Source organism: Bombina bombina, chromosome 3 (assembly GCF_027579735.1).
Source record: "Bombina bombina isolate aBomBom1 chromosome 3, aBomBom1.pri, whole genome shotgun sequence".
In the NCBI taxonomy this organism is placed as follows: Eukaryota; Metazoa; Chordata; class Amphibia; order Anura; family Bombinatoridae; genus Bombina; species Bombina bombina.
The window spans coordinates 10450909-10466183 of record NC_069501.1 but is presented as its reverse complement, the minus strand read 5'-3'; the positions used below and the strand labels follow the sequence as shown (position 1 = coordinate 10466183).

General features: G+C 41.0%; 1 protein-coding gene across 2 annotated transcripts in view; it reads left to right on the top strand.

The window, feature by feature from the left end:
* Positions 1 to 15275, top strand: part of AGPAT3 (1-acylglycerol-3-phosphate O-acyltransferase 3) — a 291686-nt gene that overhangs the window by 38897 nt on the left and 237514 nt on the right. For both annotated transcript variants that reach the window (XM_053705715.1, XM_053705716.1), the window contains exon 4: positions 13100 to 13261. In XM_053705715.1, the coding sequence (XP_053561690.1) occupies positions 13100 to 13261 (162 nt within the window). The remainder of the gene's footprint in view (positions 1 to 13099; positions 13262 to 15275) is intronic.

Genomic DNA, 15275 nt, shown 5'->3' with positions numbered 1-15275 from the left:
CTGTAAAAACCTTGGTGAAAGGAAGAGAGAAAGTGACAACCTTGCTATAGGCAAAGTCAATATAGGGGTAGTACACCCAAGCACAGTAAATAATAACCATAAAGAGATCACTCTCCAAGAAAGGAGACGTCAATTGACTCTTGGCCGACAGTGGAGGGGGACAAACGAACACAATACCAAAACAATAGCAGGCCAAACAAAGAGTGACAAAGAGAAACGATCACACCTTGAAACTGTAACCTTTAACTTTCATAACGGGTACTTGCAATATCACTATATATCTCTGACAATGGGGCACGACTGATATAAATTTAGCCAATATGGTTGTTAGGGGTAAATAGGGGAGAGTGAGTGGAGAGGGGTGAGGAAGAAAGAAGGGGGGAGTCATGAGATAAGGACAAGAATGAGGGGAAGATGAAGGAAGATAGTAGGTGAAGGGTGAGGGAGGAGAGATAGTGAGGAAGGAGAAAAGTGGGAAAGAGGAAGTAGAAGAGAGAAGTGGAGAAGGTAGGGTTACTAGAGAGATATAAAGTTCACATGCCATATAGTTCTGAAATCTATTAACACATATCATTTTTAGAAATTGCAATAATACATTTATAAACATTAGAAAAACCAAACAACAAATTTAACAAGTGTCCTAGTACCTGAAACCTTAAGGATTTTGACCTGGTGTCAGCTGTATCATGGCGCACCTCCAGTCGGTGAGCTTAGCATTTATATTTTAGGCCAGGCGGTCATGTATATTCAGAGAAGGGAAGAGAGGGATGGGAAAGGATCAGAGGGGGGGGGGGAAATGTGGGGAAGGAAAAAGGTGAAATGAGAGGGGTGAAGACTAGTGGGGGTAGGGTGAGTGGAGAGGGGAAAGGGGATAAAGGAAAAGGAGGGAAGAGAGAGATGAAGGAAAGGATTATAAGGAGGACCGTGAGAGAGAGGAGGGTGGTATCAGAATTATGGTAAAGGGTGAGTGAGATTGAAGGGGGAAAGAAGGGGGGGGGGGGACAAAAGGGGATTGGGATAGTTATAAGGAAGGGAAAGCATTAAAAATTCACGAAACATATAATATAGTGAACTTATAACATAAGCATTTCGTTCCTATGACCTTAAATATTTTGACCTAATGCTCATTGTAACTTATCACGTCTCCATTCAATATGCTTATCTAGTATGTTAGAGTCTTGAAGTAGTGTGTAATTAGAAGGGGGAGGAAGAGTATGGGAAAGGAAGGGGGAGAGGGTGGAGGTGAGTGGAGGGGTATGAGTGAAGGATAAAGGAGGTGGCAGATGGGTAAAGGGTAATTAGGAGGTAGGAGGGGAGTGGGGAAAGAGTGCATAGGGGACAAGAGGGAAAGTAGGGGGGAAGGGGGGTTTCATAAAGGTGTAGGTATCGCCTAACAGACAATACTCCTATCTATTATCATAATAAATTCTAAACATTAGTTGGTAAAACATTTTAGGGAAGTTGGATGTTGCAAAGTTCTAGAGGGCTGATATATCCAAACAACCCTTTCTTCTTGGTGTAAACAAAAGAACTTAGTATGTCCCACTGGATACAAATGATGATAGGAGTGGAGATCAGTGGTGTATGTCCGCTGTTAATAAATTGGACTTAGAGAAAAGTGGATCACCATTATATGTAGTAACAATACAGAGGATAATTCTATAAAATTACAGTCTCCTAAAATGAAGAAACATAATTACAAGTAATAGTAAACAGCCTGCAATTTTATCTACTCATCTGAGGATGGTTCAGCCGTAGATGTAGAGGGTCCCGCTGTGTCATCTCTCCTTAGGTGGGGGGGGTATGTGCTCCCTGTTATCCAAAATATTCAGGTCTCTATAGAACAGTTTTGGATCGGTTCCTGGTCTGTAAATGAGTGGTTTGTTATTGTGAATCACAATAATGGATACTGGGAACCCCCAGCGATAAGGGATCTTGTGTCTCCTAAGATGTGCAGTTATGTGCGAAAGTTCCCGTCTTTTCTGGAGGGTGACTGGGGATAAGTCAGAAGATTTGAATTTCCTCCCCTGCATGCGATATTGGTTGTTTGGATCTGGCATTTTTAAGGATGTCCTCCTTGTCCTTGAAACTTAGAAATTTGACTATGTCTCTAGGAGGGGCCTTTAAGGGTGGTTTAGGCCTCAGAGCCCTGTGGGCCCTTTCTATTGGTATCTCCTGAGCAAAGGGATCCCCTTTTATTATCTTGAAAAGAGCTTGTAAATAGCCTTCAATTGCAGGGGGGTGTACTGATTCAGAGATCCCCCTAAACCTAAGGTTGTTGCGCCTACATCTATTGTCCAAATCCTCCATTTTGTCTGTCAAATAGAAGATTTGTTCTGACTGGCTCTTCAGATCCTCATCTTGTTGCTTAGCTTTTTCTATAATGGTGTCTTGGTGCTCTTCCAGCTTCAGTACTCTATTGTCTAGAGCGCCCAGGTCCTTTCTTAGATCCCCAAATAAAGATCTCATTTCCAGCAAAACACCCTGAATATCTTCTTTAGAAGATAATTGCTGTATGTCGTTTTTTGTAAGATATGGTGTCTGTGGGGCTTCTGTCTGTATCACCTGAGCTGTTGTAGTGGTTTGTTTGTTGGCCATATTCTCATCAGGGGTATCAGTTTTGGAGTCAACAGGTTTTAAAAATTGGCTTAAAGGGTTAGAGGGCCCTGAGTGTCCTGCTTTGTTTTGTTTTTTGCAAGGCATCCCCCAAGGCTCAGGCTTGTATGGGGGATGTCGCTGTGATAGATCTGTGTCTCCTGACTGTTTATTTTCTTCTTGTTATGTCTTTTTGTCCCCTTTTTTAAACCCCTATTTTCTTTTTAAAAGTTTACTTGATCTCAGAGTCCTGGTTAGAAGGGGTGGTATAATGTGGTGTGGAGCGTTCAAATTGTGTCCGCGGATCCCCACGTGGTTATGAGGTCTCAGTAACTAATATCCTCTTAGATCAGGCACCTAGGGTTTAGGCTCTGTGAGATTAGTGTGCTTAGGGGTATTGTGTCCCGGATTGAGCAGTTAAGTTTTGTATAGTACCTCCGGTAAGGCCCCCGTGCTTAGGTAATAACCCGTGACCCCCTCCGGTATTAACCGCTCTTGCAATCTCACCTTGCTGATGCGTGATCGCGGTGGGTCACGGTGGATCCTTTGTTTCCTGGGTTGTTGTCGGCCCGCGATCGGGTCCCCTCTGGCGTCTGTCTATCGCTCGGTTCGAGCGTGGATGAAGGCGGTGTGGGTTACGGAAGTCTGAGGCCTTTATTTTAGAGCGGCGTGTTCTTCCTTGACGCATCCTCAAAATGCATGAAGCCCTTACTCGCCCGTGTTACTCCAGACTTTAAACTTGTGCCGGTTATCCCCCTTATCCTCTGTCCATATTAGCTGCAAGTTTTAGGGAGAGTTGTGATGCATAAAAAGTGGTTTTTACTGGCTTGGGAGATGGGAGCCCTTTCAGTGTGCGACCATCTCCCTGCGTGGTCAGGCTCCGCCCCCCGTGTTAGGTTATTTTAAGGGGGGTTTGGGTTAGATTAGGGGTATGTGGGTGGTGGGTTTTAATGTTGGGGGGGGGGGTTGTATTTTTCTTTTACAGGCAAAAGAGCAGTTTTCTTTGGGGCATGCCCCACAAAAGGCCCTTTTAAGGGCTGGTAAGGTAAAAGAGCTTTGAACTTTTTTAATGTAGAATAGGGTAGGGAATTTTTTTTTATTTTGGGGGGCTTTATTTTATTAGGGGGCTTAGATTAGGTGTAATTAGCTTAAAATTGTTGTAATATTTTTTAAATGTTTGTAACCTATTTTTTTATTTTTTGTACTTTAGTTAGTTTATGTAATTGTATTTAATTGTAGTTATTTGTAGTTAATTTATTTAATTACAGTAATGTAATGATAGTGTAGTGTTAGGTTTAATTGTAACTTAGGTTAGGATTTATTTTACAGGTAATTTTGTATTTCTTTTAGCTAGGTAGTTATTAAATAGTTAATAACTATTTAATAACTATTCTAACTAGCTAAAATAAATACAAAGTTGCCTGTAAAATAAATATAAATCCTAAAATAGCTACAATGTAATTATTATATTGTAGCTATCATAGGGTTTATTTTACAGGTAAGTATTTAGTTTTAAATAGAAATAATTTATTAAAGTATAGTGTAGTGTTAGGTGTAATTGTAACTTAGGTTAGGATTTATTTTACAGGTAAATTTCAGTTTATTTTAGCTAGGTAGCTATTAAATAGTTAATAACTATTTAATAGCTATTGTACCTAGTTAAAATAAATTGAAAGTTACCTGTAAAATAAAAATAAATCCTAAGATAGCTACAATATACCAAGATTGTTTAAGGTTGTACTGCAATATTTGAAAATGTTTGTTTAAGGTTGTAGTGTACTGTACAATACCTGTATTTGAAAATGTTTATATGCACAGTTAAAAATAAATAATATATTAAGACAAACATCTGTCCAAGTTGCATTTCCTGAGTAGAACGCCATTGAATTTAGTTCTGGTGAGTATGGTATGGGGTTAGAGCCACTTGAGGTTTCACTGCTGTCTGTATCCTCATTAGAAAGATTGTTTGGCTAGCGTTTCACCTAAAAAAGTGCCTGTTCTGACTTACATACAGATTCAACTTAAGAACAAACCTAAAGTCCCTATCTTGTACGTAACCCGGGGAGACTGCCTGTACTGCTAACTGGTGATAAGCTCAAGGATAAAGAGAAGAGTGGTTGTTTTACACAAGAAACATTATTGATCATTTTGTATCGCACATCTATAAATGTTACAAACACTTTTTAATCTTTACAGTGCAGGGCAAAGTTCTAATACTAAGCTGAATCATTCATATACAGAATCTTGCGCCCTATGTGGCTACGACACCAGAACTAGAGAATACTTGACTTACATTGACTTAAAGGGACAGTCTAGTCAAAATTAAACTTTCATGATTCAGACAGGGAATGCAATTTTAAACAACTTTCCAATTCACTTTTAGCATCAAATTTGCTTTGTTCTCTCTGTATTCTTTGTTGAAAGCTAAACCTAGGTAGGCTTATATGCTAATTTCTAAAACCTCGAAGGTCGACCCTTATTTCAATGAATTTGGCAGTTTTTCACAGCTAGAGGGCGTAAGTTCATGTGTGCCATACTGATTACATTGTGGCCACGCCTGTGGATTTACAAGTGAGAGGGCACTGATTGGCTAAATGCAAGTCTGTCAAAAGAACTGAAACAAGGGTGCAGTCTGCAAAGGCATAGATACAAGGTAATAACAGTTACAAAGGATACTGTATTAATAGAACTGTGTTGGTTATACAAAACAGAGGAATGGGTAATAGTTGCTCAGACAGAATGAGATACTATATTCCAAGTGCACGTGGAACAGCACAATCGGGTAATTGCACAAACGCAATTCCGTAGTCATCAAAAAAGGCGGAAAATTTGAATATATATGGTGTATTAATTAGAACACAAAACCATAAATGAAAGACTCGTCAAATCATTCACATCCCCCTGATGCTGCAAGAATTTTATCTCTGAAAACAATTGAAAAAAATAAGTGGCTAAAAATTCAGAGGCAGTAACATCAAGCATAATACAAAATCGCACATCTAATTTCCCACTTCAGGCAGCAGGAGCACTACCTAACTTGCCAGAATGATAAGTCGACAGCGAACAACACCGAATGGAAACATTTTAAATGATGAATTAAGAAAAACAATCGGAGGAGGAGGTTTCATCATGAACGAAATTGAAAATGTAACCCCTTAATGACCAGACCATGTTTTCAGTTTTCTTACCATTTAGGACCAGGGCTATTTTTTACATTTCTGCAGTGTTTGTGTTTATCTGTAATTTTTCTCTTACTCATTTACTGTACCCACACATATTATATACCGTCTTTCTCGCCATTAAATGGACTTTCTAAAGATACCATTATTTCTCTTGTTAAGTGTATCCAGTCCACGGATCATCCATTACTTGTGGGATATTCTCCTTCCCAACAGGAAGTTGCAAGAGGATCACCCACAGCAGAGCTGCTATATAGCTCCTCCCCTCACTGCCATATCCAGTCATTCTCTTGCAACTCTCAACAAAGATGGAGGTAGTAAGAGGAGAGTGGTGTATTATAGTTGGTTTTTTTCCTTCAATCAAAAGTTTATTATTTTTAAATGGTACCGGAGCGTACTATTTTATCTCAGGCAGCATTTAGAAGAAGAATCTGCCTGCGGTTTCTATGATCTTAGCAGAAGTAACTAAGATCCACTGCTGTAATCACATATTCTGAGGAGTGAGGTAACTTCAGAGGGGGAATGGCGTGCAGGTTATCTTGCAATAAGGTATGTGCAGTTAACATATTTCTAGGGATGGAATTTGCTAGAAAATGCTGCTGATACCGGATTAATGTAAGTTAAGCCTAAATGCAGTGATTTAATAGCGACTGGTATCAGGCTTACTAACAGAGATACATACTTTTATAAAAGTGCAATATAAAACGTTTGCTGGCATGTTTAAAATCGTTTTTATATATGCTTGGTGATAAAAACTTATTGGGGCCTAGTTATTTTCCACATGGCTGGCTTGATTTTTGCCTAGAAACAGTTTCCTGAGGCTTTCCACTGTTGTAATATGTGTGGGAGGGGCCTATTTTAGAGCTTTTCTGCGCAGCTAAAATTACAGAGAGACATTCAGCTTCCCTCTGCATGATACAGGACATCTCTGAAGGGCTCAAAAGGCTTCAAAGGTCGTGTTTGAGGAAGGTAACAGCCACAGTAGAGCTGTGGCAGTTGTTGTGACTGGTTTTAAAAAGTTTGTCATTTGTTATTCCGTTTTTGGTATTAAGGGGTTAATCATCCATTTGCAAGTGGCTGCAATGCTCTGCTAACTTGTTACATACACTGTAAAAATTTCGTTAGTGTAACTGCCTTTTTTCACTGTTATTTCAAATTTTGACAATTTGTTTTTCTTAAAGGCGCAGTAACGTTTTTTATATTGCTTGTCAACTTGGTTTAAAGTGTTTTCCAAGCTTGCTAGTCTCATTGCTAGTCTGTACAAACATGTCTGACACAGAGGAAACTACTTGTTCATTATTTTTAAAAGCCATGGTGGAGCCCCATAGGAGAATGTGTACTAAATGTATTGATTTCACCTTAAACAGTAAAGATCAGTCTTTATCTATAAAAGAATTGTCACCAGAGGGTTCTGTCGAGGGGGAAGTTATGCCGACTAACTCTCCCCACGTGTCAGACCCTTCGCCTCCCGCTCAGGGGACGCACGCTAATATGGCGCCAAGTACATCAGGGACGCCCATAGCGATTACTTTGCAGGACATGGCTGCGATCATGGATAATACCCTGTCACAGGTATTAGCCAGATTGCCTGAATTGAGAGGCAAGCGCGATAGCTCTGGGGTTAGACGAGATACAGAGCGCGTAGATGCTGTAAGAGCCATGTCTGATACTGCGTCACAATATGCAGAACCTGAGGACGGAGAGCTTCAGTCTGTGGGTGACATCTCTGACTCGGGGAAACCTGATTCAGAGATTTCTAATTTTAAATTTAAGCTTGAGAACCTCCGTGTATTGCTTGGGGAGGTGTTAGCTGCTCTGAATGACTGACACAATTGCAGTGCCAGAGAAATTGTGTAGGCTGGATAAATACTATGCAGTGCCAGTGTGTACTGATGTGTTTCCAATACCTAAAAGGTTTACAGAAATTATTAGTAAGGAGTGGGATAGACCCGGTGTGCCGTTTCCCCCCCCCTCCTATATTTAGAAAAATGTTTCCAATAGACGCCACTTCTTAGGACTTATGGCAGACGGTCCCTAAGGTGGAGGGAGCAGTTTCTACTTTAGCAAAGCGTACCACTATCCCGGTTGAGGACAATTGTGCTTTTTCAGATCCAATAGATAAAAAGTTAGAGGGTTACCTTAAGAAAATGTTTATTCAACAAGGTTTTATTTTACAGCCCCTTGCATGCATTGCGCCTGTCACTGATGCGGCGGCGTTCTGGTTTGAGGCCCTGGAAGAGGCCATCCATACAGCTCCATTGACTGAAATCATTGACAAGCTTAGAACACTTAAGCTAGCTAACTCATTTGTTTCTGATGCCATTGTTCATTTGTCTAAACTAACGGCTAAGAATTCCGGATTCGCCATCCAGGCGCGTAGGGCACTATGGCTTAAATCCTGGTCAGCTGATGTGACTTCAAAGTCTAAATTACTCAACATTCCTTTCAAGGGGCAGACCTTATTCGGGCCTGGTTTGAAAGAAATTATTGCTGACATTACTGGAGGTAAGGGTCATACCCTTAGGACAGGGCCAAATCAAGGGCAAAATAGTCTAATTTTCGTGCCTTTCGAAATTTCAAGGCAGGTGCAGCATCAACTTCCTCAAAACAAGAGGGAACTTTTGCTCAATCCAAGCAGGCCTGGAAATCTAACCAGTCCTGGAACAAGGGCAAGCAGGCCAGAAAGCCTGCTGCTGCCTCTAAGACAGCATGAAGGAACGGCCCCCTATCCGGCAACGGATCTAGTAGGGGGCAGACTTTCTCTCTTCTCCCAGGCGTGGGCAAGAGATGTTCAGGATCCCTGGGCGTTGGAGATCATATCTCAGGGATATCTTCTGGACTTCAAAGCTTCTCCTCCACAAGGGAGATTTCACCTTTCAAGATTATCTGAAAACCAGATAAAGAAAGAGGCATTCCTACGCTGCGTGCAAGACCTCCTAGTAATGGGAGTGATCCATCCAGTTCCGCAGACGGAACAAGGACAGGGTTTTTATTCAAATCTGTTTGTGGTTCCCAAAAAAGAGGGAACCTTCAGACCAATTTTGGATCTAAAGATCTTAAACAAATTCCTCAGAGTTCCGTCATTCAAGATGGAAACTATTCGAACCATCTTACCCATGATCCAAGAGGGTCAGTACATGACTACAGTGGACTTAAAGGATGCCTACCTTCACATTCCGATTCACAAGAATCATCATCGGTTCCTGAGGTTTGCCTTTCTAGACAGGCATTACCAATTTGTAGCTCTTCCCTTCGGGTTGGCTACAGCCCCAAGAATTTTTACAAAGGTTCTGGGCTCACTTCTGGCGGTTCTAAGACCACGAGGCATAGCGGTGGCTCCTTATCTAGACGACATCCTGATACAGGCGTCAAGCTTTCAAATTGCCAAGTCTCATACAGCGATAGTTCTGGCATTTCTGAGGTCGCATGGGTGGAAAGTGAACGAAGAAAAGAGTTCTCTATCTCCTCTCACAAGGGTTTCCTTCCTAGGGACTCTAATAGATTCTGTAGAAATGAAAATTTACCTGACGGAGTCCAGGTTATCAAAACTTCTAAATGCTTGCCGTGTTCTTCACTCCATTCCGCGCCCCATGGTGGCTCAGTGCATGGAAGTAATCGGCTTAATGGTAGCGGCGATGGACATAGTGCCATTTGCGCGCCTGCATCTCAGACCACTGCAATTATGCATGCTCAGTCAGTGGAATGGGGATTACACAGATTTGTCCCCTCTACTAAATCTGGATCAGGAAACCAGAGATTCTCTTCTCTGGTGGTTATCTCGGGTCCACCTGTCCAAGGGTATGACCTTTCGCAGACCAGATTGGACGATTGTAACAGATGCCAGCCTTCTAGGTTGGGGTGCAGTCTGGAACTCCCTGAAGGCTCAGGGTTCATGGACCAATAAATATTCTGGAGTTAAGAGCAATATTCAATGCTCTTCTAGCTTGGCCTCAGTTAGCAACACTGAGGTTCATCAGATTTCAGTCGGACAACATCACGACTGTGGCTTACATCAACCATCAAGGGGGAACCAGGAGTTCCCTAGCGATGTCGGAAGTCTCCAAGATAATTCGCTGGGCAGAGACTCACTCTTGCCACCTATCAGCGATCCATATCCCGGGCGTAGAGAACTGGGAGGCGGATTTTCTAAGTCGTCAGACTTTTCATCTGGGGGAGTGGGAGCTCCATCCGGAGGTGTTTGCTCAATTGGTCCATCGTTGGGGCAAACCAGAACTGGATCTCATGGCGTCTCGCCAGAACGCCAAGCTTCCTTGTTACGGATCCAGGTCCAGGGACCCAGAAGCGACGCTGATAGATGCTCTAGCAGCTCCTTGGTTCTTCAACCTGGCTTATGTGTTTCCACCGTTTCCTCTGCTCCCTCGACTGATTGCCAAAATCAGACAGGAGAGAGCATCAGTGATTCTGATAGCGCCTGCGTGGCCACGCAGGACCTGTTATGCAGATCTGGTGGACATGTCATCCTTTCCACCATGGACTCTGCCTCTGAGACAAGACCTTCTAATACAAGGTCCTTTCAATCATCCGAATCTAATTTCTCTGAGACTGACTGCATGGAGATTGAACGCTTGATCCTATCAAAGTGTGGCTTCTCCGAGTCAGTAATTGATACCTTAATACAGGCACGAAAGCCTGTCACCAGGAAAATCTACCACAAGATATGGCGTAAATATCTTCATTGGTGTGAATCCAAGAATTACTCATGGAGTAGGGTTAGGATTCCTAGGATATTGTCCTTCCTCCAAGAGGGTTTGGACAAAGGATTATCAGCTAGTTCTTTAAAGGGACAGATTTCTGCTCTGTCTATTCTTTTTCACAAGCGTCTGGCAGAAGTTCCAGACGTTCAGGCATTTTGTCAGGCTTTAGTTAGAATTAAGCCTGTGTTTCAACCTGTTGCTTCTCCATGGAGCTTAAACTTGGTTCTTAAAGTTCTCCAAGGGGTTCCATTTGAACCCCTTCATTCTATTGATATCAAACTTCTATCATGGAAAGTTCTGTTTCTGATGGCTATTTCCTCGGCTCGAAGAGTCTGAGTTATATTCCTTACATTGTGATTCTCCTTATCTGATCTTTCATTCAGATAAAGTAGTTCTGCGTACAAAACCCCCTGAAAGGATTACAGCTCATTCTACTAGAGCTGTGGCTTCCACCTGGGCCTTTAAAAATGAGGCCTCTGTTGAACAGATTTGCAAGGCTGCGACTTGGTTTTCGCTTCACACCTTTTCAAAATTTTACAAATTTGATACTTTTGCTTCTTCAGAGGCTATTTTTGGGAGAGAGGTTTTACAGGCAGTGGTACCTTCCGTTTAAGTTCCTGCCTTGTCCCTCCCATCATCCGTGTACTTTAGCTTTGGTATTGGTATCCCACAAGTAATGGATGATCCGTGGACTGGTTACACTTAACAAGAGAAAACATAATTTATGCTTACCTGATAAATTTATTTCTCTTGTAGTGTATCCAGTCCACGGCCGCCCTGTCCTTTTAAGGCAGGTCTAAATTTTAATTAAATTAGTCACCACTGCACCCTATGGTTTCTCCTTTCTCGGCTTGTTTTCGGTCGAATGACTGGATATGGCAGTGAGGGGAGGAGCTATATAGCAGCTCTGCTGTGGGTGATCCTCTTGCAACTTCCTGTTGGGAAGGAGAATATCCCACAAGTAATGGATGATCCGTGGACTGGATACACTTAACAAGAGAAATAAATTTATCAGGTAAGCATAAATTATGTTTTTCATCATATAATTTACTATAAAACATTATATAAACTATGATGAAAAATTAACACCCTTTTTCTAACTTTGAACCCCATAATCTGTTACACAAATCTACAACCACCAAAAAACACCCATGCTAAATAGTTTCTAAATGTCCTGAGTTTAGAAATACCCAATGTTTACATGTTCTTTGCTTTTTTTTTTTTTTTTTGCAAGTTACAGGGAAATAAATACAAGTAGCACTTTGCTATTTCCAAACTACTTTTTTCAAAATTAGTGATAGTTACATTGTAACACTGATCTGTCAGGAATCCCTGAATATCCAGTCACGTGTTTATGTATCCCACAATGATCACCCCTATCTTAAATACTGGCTAAAAGTCTGCTAGTACTAAGAATAAGTTTTTTTTTTTTTTTTTTTTTTTTTTTAATACTTTCTGCAGTATAGGATAACCCCCCCCCAAAAAAAAAATGGCGCTCTAACCCTCTTAGCTGTCTGCTAGTACCCAGTTTGCTTTAAATTATAGTGTAAAAAAAAAACACAACTTTTTCTGTAGTGTAGCTCCCCGCCCCCCTCATTAGCAAACCCCTCTCCCAGATCCCTTTTTGCCGACTAGTTTCAAAAATAAGAAAGGAACAAGCAGAAAGGGAGTTAACAATTTAAAAAATTTGATTCTGGAGTTAAACTGAGAAAACCAAAAAAATGAAATCGTAAGCAGTATAAAGAAAATTTTAGAAAAATACAGTGAATACTCAAGATTAGACTTTTTAAAGTCAATAGCACATAATATTTACGATTTACTTAAATAACACATTTAATTGTTTTATGTTTGTGCCTTTTGTATTCATTTTGCTTACAAAGCAAAAATACTAGATTTCAATAGAGGGCAATCTTTTTAATATATAACCTGTGGTTGTTCTTGACTGAGTTGTTAATAAAACATTATTTTTAATCACATTAATTTCCTCAAGTTTATTATTTTATACCCAGTCAACTATTTTAAAAACGTTTTTAGCTAAAACTGTGATTATTAAACCTCATTCCCACCACTAAAACACTGATTATCAAGCCTTAGCGGCCAGACAAATGTCCCTTTGATAACAGTCCGACCACAGGGTTATAACGGGATAACAATTCTGGAGTAGACTGTCCCTTTTTAATGCATGTTCAGACATTTTTATACATAAACACAACAAGAGTGTTGCTATATTTGCCTGGTCTGCCCGGTGAACACAACATGGTGGAGACAGATTTGGGTTGTGTTTTGAGGTCATAAGTTGAAATCTACAGTCCCACTTGGCTGTTGCAGTATGTTATGAATTTCCGATGATCTTTATTTCCAGTCTAGTTGATCTCAGATTTTCTATTGATTAAGACAACAAATTAGTTTACATTTATCAATATTTATAAGTTCAGATATGAAGCTATGACAGAACATGATTTATTCTCTCTCATATTTTTTTGTTCTAATTGAAGACTCAGGACTAGGTACAACTGACAGTAACCACATAGTGTTCAAAATGTGCTACATTTGTGGGCACTCCCAACAATGAGACCTAGATAAATCAGGTTTGTTTTTTTCTGTTCTCAGAGCTCCAAGGTTCTTGCAAAGAAGGAGCTGCTGATGGTTCCTCTCATTGGCTGGACCTGGTATTTCCTGGAGATCGTGTTCTGCAAACGCAAGTGGGAGGAGGACAGAGAGACGGTTTTAGAGGGGCTCCGCAGCCTGAAAGATTATCCGGAGTACATGTGGGTGAGTGAGAGCCCGATGTCTGACGTTGAGGAGTTTCCTTGAGTATATGGGGGTGAGTGAGCGTTGACTGTCATTGAGGGGAGTGTCCTGCGTACTTGTGTGTGGGTGACCATTCTCTTTCTCTCTGAAGAGTATCCTTAGTGTAGGGATGTTTGTGCTCACTATCATTCATTGCATCAGGAGTACATACTGTTGAGTGAGCATTTTCTGTCACTATGGGGAACCTAAATACATGTAAATGAGGGCAAGTTAGTCCTCACTATGTATAGACCACTCTCACTTGCTGCAGTTACGCTGTGTTACTGAGTGGTATGTGAGGACGAGTGAGTGTTAAAAGGTTGTACATGTATAGTATCCCTGAAAGGTATCCTGGGTACTCTCCTGAAGGTGAGTGATCGCTTACTCGATTATACATACACTTTGTCATTGATGAGTACATGTAGGAGAGGATGAGTAAGCACTCACTATCATATCCTACACTAGTGTAAGCTAGCTGCTGATTGGTGTCTGCACAAATTTGTTTGTTGTGATTGGCTGACTAGATGTGTTCAGCCAGGTGACAGTAGTGCAATGCTGTTCCTTTAGAAAAGGATAACAAGAGAATGAAGCATATTTGGTAATAGAAGTAAATTGAGAAGCTGTTTGAAATTGTATGTTCTATTCAAATCATGAAAGACATTTTTAGGGTTTCTTGTCTCTCTTTTTTAATTACTGAGATATAATGTGCATATATTAACATTTATCTTGGCCAACCTATCCAATACTTACCAGGTAAGATCCCCTCTCTGGTGGGAATATCAACAGACTTAACCACACCCCTTTTATATAACCCTTAGTTGATCTTCCATCCTCATTTCCTAGTTCTGTCCGTCATCTGATGGTCAGTGGTAGGTCCCTCTCTAGAGTCTTACCTGGTAACGGTGGAAGCTGACTTTTTTTATTCCCACCGGGCTGCTTACACATTCCCTGTAGACAGAGGCTCTCCTTGGTGATACGAGGCATGCTGTTTATGCCCTATTTCTCTGTGGAGGTGTATGCTGATGGTTTGCTAGTTGTACTTTTTCCATTGGGCGCTGCCATCTTGGATCCTGCAGTGACCATGTCATCCAACTTTGGGTGATCTGGGAGTGCTTTATTAATAGGCCTTACATGCCTGGATAGCGGTGTGTTCCCTGTTTGGTTCTCGTGTTACTTCTTTGCATGTAAGTCGATCTTTGCTGGCAGTGGGCTTAAATGCTTCTTATGGATGCCTGTTTCAGAAGCTGCTGCCTTTGTCAAGATGGACACCCCAGATCCTCCTTTTTTTTAAATCCCAAGATGTGCAGGATCAGATGTCTAAGGATGACTGGGAGTTATTTATTTTCAGGGCTGCTTCCTTTTACATTACCAAGACAACATACTTCTGATGATATCTTCAGAGCAACAGGCAAAACCTACACATACTGCCCTGCAAACCATAAGCAGTTTCAGATGGTTAATCAAGCAAGAAAAGAGCCAGCTCAAACATTCAGTCCACAAGGTTTCTGGGTGCCCTCTTGAATCTTTTCCTCAAGACACGATTCAAGAGCTCAAGTTGTTCCTTTTACATATTTACAAAATACAAGTTGTTGACAGTAAGGCAATGGGTGAAGCTGATTGGTGGAGAGCAAGACCTTTCCAAATTCACTTTTTGACATATTGGCGAAAGGAATTTCCTCTAACACATTATTTTCCAAAGTGTCTGAAATTTCTCTGAAATCTCAGATGCTGGCTTAAGAGCTAAAATCTTTCTAAGGGAGTTCCATTAACCCAGCCCAAGTCTAGAGGTCACCACTGGTTCCAGTAGTAAAGGATGCAATGCAGTCTGTGGCCATGTTTAGGGGGTTTCAAGTCAAGAGGATTCCAAACGTCCAGCAAATGTTCTGCAATTTAAAATCAGTGTCTGAGGCCTCATGAACTTTTCATCCAATCCTTATGGATTATGTCAGACTACATGACAATAGTTTCCTACATCAAACACTGGGGACAGATGTAT